General features: G+C 40.5%; 1 protein-coding gene across 1 annotated transcript; it reads right to left on the bottom strand.

Moving 5' to 3' along the window:
• Positions 1-3,441: 3,441 nt before the first annotated feature.
• On the bottom strand, positions 3,442-5,980 carry LOC117863435 (protein FERTILITY RESTORER RF2, mitochondrial). The gene is made up of 4 exons (XM_034747134.2): positions 5,854-5,980; positions 4,677-4,750; positions 3,997-4,075; positions 3,442-3,839 (listed from the first exon to the last, which is right to left on the bottom strand). The coding sequence occupies exons 1-4, from the start codon at positions 5,921-5,923 to the stop codon at positions 3,607-3,609; spliced, it is 456 nt and encodes a 151-aa protein (XP_034603025.1). The 5' UTR covers positions 5,924-5,980; the 3' UTR covers positions 3,442-3,606.
• Between the last annotated feature and the right edge of the window lie 711 nt (positions 5,981-6,691).

Below are 6,691 nucleotides of genomic sequence, written 5' to 3'. Positions count from 1 at the left end.
GTCTCATTAAACTCCCACTCTTAATTCCCACCAAAAGACAAACAAGGGAATAAAACTAAAAATCATATTCCCAAATGAATTCCCTCCACCAACTCCACCACTAATTTCCATGACCCTTTCTATTAGTTGCCAAACACACCCTTAGAGTCTTAAATACTTCATGTTTTACTTGCCTATAAAACAGAACCCATGGCTAGAAATCTTTGCTTCCGAAAGTAACGGGTTGATTTATTTTGGAAACACAAACAATAACAATATACATTTATTTAGAACTAATGAGGTGGCGTTTGGATGCTCCACTGAATGGGACAGGGAAATGTCATAGGTTAGGAGTTACTGGGTTTAGGATATATATGGATATCCGTTTGACGTCCATTTCCTTTGTTTGCGTAACACGTTTGGGAATAGGATATGAAATAATCAAAAGATAGAAATAGCCTTGTGCTAGCTTGCCTAAACAAGCAGCAACGAGCATGACACTGGACGCCGTCATGGCTATCAACCATTTAGGTCAGTCTCAGTGCACAATTTCATTACACAGTTATCAAGATTGAGAACTTGGTAACTGTGCCTGCTAGGTGTTATGGAGATGAAACTCCTCTCTTATCTAATAAAACTCTCCCTTTTCTTCTCATAATGACATTACCAAGTCAGCAAAATCGCTGTTGTGGTATAAATTTTAATGCTCATGAAACTCCTATGAAACCTTACTCAATCCAAGGTTGTTGTCCCATTATCCTTTGCCAGAGGCAGCGCCAGGCCTGTGTAGCCTGCGCGCTGCTTTATGCGAGCATCAAGTGCAGGATTTAGCTGTGAGCGGCGGATTCAAGCTGAAAGCGGTGGCGACCGGCGGGATCTCGCGACCCGTACCTTGTGGGAATAGGGACGGACGGCATGTTACTTGGTCAAGCTGCTGCAGGTTGAGTCTACAGCGTGCACAAACCACAACGAGCAGCATCGTTTGCTGTCATCATCAGAGCCTCCGCGCGACCCAAGCTCCAATCTCGCCCACATTGACCTCCTCCTCTCTCGTATGTTCGAAGTGAGCAGTAGATTCGGCCACCCCAAGCTCTATCTTACCCAAATGCACCTCCTCCGCCCAGTCCACCATGTCGACAACGCTAGCGACGGTGGCAATCTCCAAGTGCGATCACTAACGCCGGCCATTTTTCAGAGGCACCAACGCAGGTGAGGGCATTTCCCGCTTCTAGAGCCTATTTGGTTGGGTGCCAATGTTTGCCCAACCAAATTCAAGGCATGCCTAAAAATTTTGACCGTCACTTGGTTCATTACGAAAAATTGACGTACCAATATTTGTAGATAAAATCATGGCAAGTTACTAGAAAGTTCTTGAAGTCTATAGGGAGAAAAATATTGTTTGCCATATTTTGGTACTAAACTAAGTGGATACAAAATTTTCTTGCCCTAACTTTGGTAGGTCCTGATTTTGGCTTGCCATGGTTTTACCTTGGCAAAAGTTGGAATCAAACCAAGCTCATAACCCACCCCTACCTGTGGGATAGAAAAACTGGGAAACGAGGAAATGAGACCTGTTCATTTCCCTATCCTCCAAACCAAAGTGTGGGAAATGTTTTCCACCAGATCACCACCCTCCGTTTCCCTCTCCCACGTATATCCCATTACCCAAGCACCACCTGAATGTTTGCATAAAAAAATGTGGGAAATCACTTCCTCTCGCCATATCGCAATCACCACAAATCAAGGGATACTCTTTTTGACCAAAACCAATTACGCCCAACTTATTAAAAGGTTACTTAGCGTTTTACGTTTTATACATTCGGTCGTGAGCTAGAGTTAGCCACGTTACAGCGCGAAACTGATTCCGCACGCGAGCGTCAGCTCCCTTCGCGACGCGTGATGCGGAGCTGCGGGCCTGGGGGTGGTCGGGGTGGTCCACCGCCCACGCTAGTGTGGAAGCGCGGCGCTGCGTGCGCACCGTTTGCACTTTTTTTCTTCTTTTTCAATTTTTTCCATTTGATTATTTCTTTTTTATATCATTATCTACATTATAAGTTGTTTGTATATAAATTATTTGTATCATGAAAATTATATACAAAATTTATCATGTAACTTGTTGTTAGGAAAAATTTGTGCGTACAAATCGTGTGTATAAGTTGTAACTTTCTACAGATCTTTTAAAAATTGTACGTATAAATTTTGCATGCCATCAAAATTGTACTGAAAATTATCCCATACAAATTGTTTATACGAAGTTATGCTATATATAAGTTATGATATTTAAAAAAGGAAAGTTATAGGAATTAAAACTTTTCAGAAATGAAAAGTTAAGTGAGTCGTCGGGGACCGATGACTGGAAGGCTAGTTAGCAAGCATGACCCACGTTACAGCGGGGGATCGGGAGATACTTGTGTGCGTATGGGACCCCATTTTGTCCTCTCCTATTCTTTCCTCTCTTTTTTATGCAATACAAATGACAGCTCCCTGCCGGAAAAAAACATGATTGACACCGAAATTCGTCGAACCGTTGAGCGAAACTGCAGACTCGTGCACGCGGAAAACGGTGCCAGCATGTTTCCTGCATACACGTGTCATGTCCTGCATAAAAGAACGGCCATCATGGTTCAGATTCAGATCTGGCACTGATACCCTCACCAAATCCAACGAGATTTGCCACTCTCTTCTTTTTTTTTTCCTGAGAGCGAACGTGGTTGTCACTGACAAAGACGTTTGTTTAGCACTAGCAATGCTTTTTCTTTGACTCCTGACTCAATCAAGGTCGTCTGACAATAATGTTGCAGACAGAAGGGGCCCAGGGAAATCACGGGGTAGAAGATGCAGCGGAAAGAGAGAAGACCAAGACGAGAGACCTCATGACCTTCAGGGTCAAGTCCACCAAATTCATACGGGCAACAAAGCCATCATGAAACTGCATCGAAATGAAAACCCAGTTTCATACCGACCGACCGGGCCAACTTGGGGCTGAGTGGTCCTGTCGACCGGTCATGGCTGGTTCAGGTCCGGCTTTCACAAAACTCATGTTGGTGATGGCAACTTCTGCACTCGCTTTCGATTCAGACACTGGATGTTGACTCACCCCAGGAATTTCCCCGTAAAGTAACCAGAAATGATACAGCACTTGCTCTGCCAGCTTACACCTCAATTTCGACAGTCACAAACCTCAGTAAATAGGAAAGCAAAAGTCACCGTAGAGAACGGCGGCCAAATTTCCAGTTAACTGATTCTACATTTCAATCGGCAAGCGTTCCACACCAATGACGATAGGATTACATCTGAAACAGGCACGCTACGTTACACTAGATTCATATCTCCAGCTCAGCAGACTACTTGAAGGAACTTTCGGCATCTCCGACGCAGTCCTGTAATTTGAGTCTCAAGTCCGACATGATCTTTCTCAGATGTCCATCAGAAAGAGAACATAAACTACCCGCAGTCCTGTAATTTGAGTCTCAAGTCCAACATGATCTTTCTCAGAAGTCCATCAGAAAGAGAACATAAACTACCATGACAGTCACATGTTATGTTCCAAATGGCAGCCACAACCAGAAGCCTTCTTCATTAGAACAGAAACGAGTAGCTAGTGCTAGTGAGACTGGCGAAGGGTGATCATGGTTGTAGCAGCCCGTTGCTGGTGTCGTCTCCACCTCGGTGCTTCCGAGTAAGCAGGTACTTCTCAAACTCCTTCAGGTAATCCAGGAGCAACACACAGGAGAAGAGCAGGAATCTGCCGAAGTAGTTGCTGCCACCCCCGCCACCTCCACCACCGCCCCCACCTTTGCCGAAGCGGAACGGAGGGAACCCACCACTTCCATCGTCCAGCTTTGGCCCTTGAACTTTCCCTGGAACAGTTGTAAATCATCATAATCATCATACAGGTGAATTTAAGCAAATGTGTTGAGTTTGCCTGCTTTCTTTGAGCAACTTCAGTTACATCCTTCAAAGACAAAAAAAAAATTAAGTTCAATTATATGCAGGATGATAATTCTAAATTCCAACCTTTCTTATCACGTTGAACAGTTGCACTTGAAGATTTCTTTTGGACGCTTTGGGTTTGAGTAGCTTTACACCTCATACTCTGTAGCAAAGAGTGGTCACAGGAAAGGTAGTCAAACAAGGGATCTGACAGTGAAGTAAATCATAGGCAAGATAAGCAGGTTAACATTTTTGCATTCAATTTTTGAATTTCACAAGTTCAGATTTACTATGTAACAACTCACAAAGTTAACGCTTTAGTAATCATTCCTGGTATGATGGTATCTAAGAAATTATGCCCATCACAGACAAGTGATTCACCAACAAGCATTGCAAATCCATGATCCATTCATAACTGAACTAAGCCATTTTGAACATGAAATTTTTTTATAATACACACTCCTTTCACCCTAGACAAAAGTTAGAATGAGGTCCCCATTGGCACATTTATCTCGAAGAGCAGTGGGTTTATCTAACATAATTACCATAGCTAATGATTTAGAAAATTTAAAATTACAATATGGAGACAATAACAAAATGCTTTTAAGATACACTGATGTTCCACTATGCAATAGTTTGTAAAATGTACAAATATTAGAATGTATAGTTTGATACAAGGCTTGATTTCTGATTAGTTTTTAATCCCTTAAACTTCAGTCTACACGTAGTAAGATCAAAATAGACAACAACTCATTAATACGTACTCTCAATGTTGTTTTAGCAGACACTTTCTGTTCAAATGAGATGCGATTAACCTTAGGTTGCTGAAATTGTGAACATGCCAAACAGCAAGACAATAATGAGAATTATTCAGCAATACATAGTATAAGCATTGATGTGCAAAAGAGGAACAGCAATGCCAAAAATCAGAAGAATGGTGATTCATGAATCACAAAATCCAAGATCAATCCTCAATTAAGAGTTGAAGACTTTTCGGCCCACTTGTACAAATCCATAGAATTCTCAAGCTTACAGATGTGTGCAATTTTGGGGACCTACTGTGCAATTTACTTTTTAAAATAATATAATGAAACATTTTAACTGGAAACAACTAGTTACTCTATTTATCTATAGAGAGCATTTACACATGAACTTAATGAATATTTCATACAAAGGGACTGCGATATGAAAGATAATCTTTAAACTAATAAAAAGATATACTTGGAAACAACCAGTTTGTTATTTTTATCTTTTTTCAGATAATGGAAAATTCTATTATCCAAAAAGAGTATTTGTATATACTTTTTCCATTCATCTAGAAAGAGTATTTACACATGAACATAATGTCCGTCTTGTAAAAAGGGAAAGTATGCTATCATATCATCCATGACGTATCTAAGTTGCATCTGCATGGGATTCATCAGTTTTCATAGCTTAGGTTGAGCAATGGTGAATCTCCAGAGCAAAAGACAAGCTGGTAAGAGCTATGCTACCATTGAAATTCTTTAGACCAAATACGGACACCATCACTGCTTTCTTTCAGTTTTCAATGCATTTATAAGGCAACAAGTTTTAAGGATAATTAATAAACTAATATGGATTTAATAGTACTAGTACTACTATGCTGACAATGAAAATGTTCAGAGCTATAGGATAGTTTCAGTACAGCCTTGGAAAACATAATGGCTGAGTGGCTAGCTTTTGCAGGAGGTCCAGCGATTTCATGATCTATCCTGATTCTAGATGTATCGAGACAAATATATTTGTTTGCACCTGCCAACACTTTGTTATTGTATTTGAGGCTCAGATGAACCTTTTATTTCCAACTGCACCTTAAATCCCACAAGATTTTTATGTATGATGACAAAAGGAGACAACCCTGATCAAAAATGAAAAAAAAATAAAAATAAAAATATGCAGAAGCTTGAATCCAATAATTACCTCCAAACCTCCTAGTTGAAGTGCCATAGATTGCAGCTCCAAGCAATAAACATGTTCCAAGTTGGGACATTGTGGATGCAACTCAATGCCTACGAAGCTGAATATATATCACAAAATCAGTACACATAAAAAAGAATGAAAAACCTCACTTAATGATTCGAAACGGAATATGCCTCACTACCCGCTGCATAGTTCATAATACCTGAAACAATTTATTTGGATTGGCTATCTAAGGACATAAAAATACAACAAGGATGGTACTATATCATATAGATAAGAAGTAGAAGATAAGCCCGCAATGCGGGTGTTACCCATGTATGTATATACTCAAATATACAGCATGATAGATAAAAGCAAAATATCCTATTACAACACAACTCTACTTACAAACAGTAGACATGAGTTTGAAACAAATAATTTCGCAAAAGAATTAATCATTTGGAAAGGGCATCGCGGACTGGAATTTGTACCAGATGACTACAACAGGTTTCATTCTCCCATGATCCCAGCGGGTCGCAATAATATCAACCGAATTTGCACACGGAGCAAAACGAAAGGAACCTAGAATAGATAAGAATTAAGTTCGCGTGTTCTTGACGCACCTATCTCCTTGACAGGTGAGCCCCCAAACTTTTGAAAGGTAAATAGCCGTTCGCAATGAAATCCACAACAAAATGGATGGACAGATTAAAGAACGCATCCCAGGAATAAAGATATGGATTTGATCTCACATGGGAAAAAACAACCCGGCAAAACAGGAATCAGGCTCATAACAATCTATCTAGACGCACCAGGGATCCCTTACCAGCAAAAGTTGAGCTAATCAGGGAGACACGGC

Source organism: Setaria viridis, chromosome 1 (genome assembly GCF_005286985.2).
Source record: "Setaria viridis chromosome 1, Setaria_viridis_v4.0, whole genome shotgun sequence".
Classification (NCBI taxonomy): domain Eukaryota; kingdom Viridiplantae; phylum Streptophyta; class Magnoliopsida; order Poales; family Poaceae; genus Setaria; species Setaria viridis.
The sequence above is the reverse complement of the archived record's forward strand: the minus strand, read 5'-3'. Positions and strand labels throughout refer to the sequence as shown.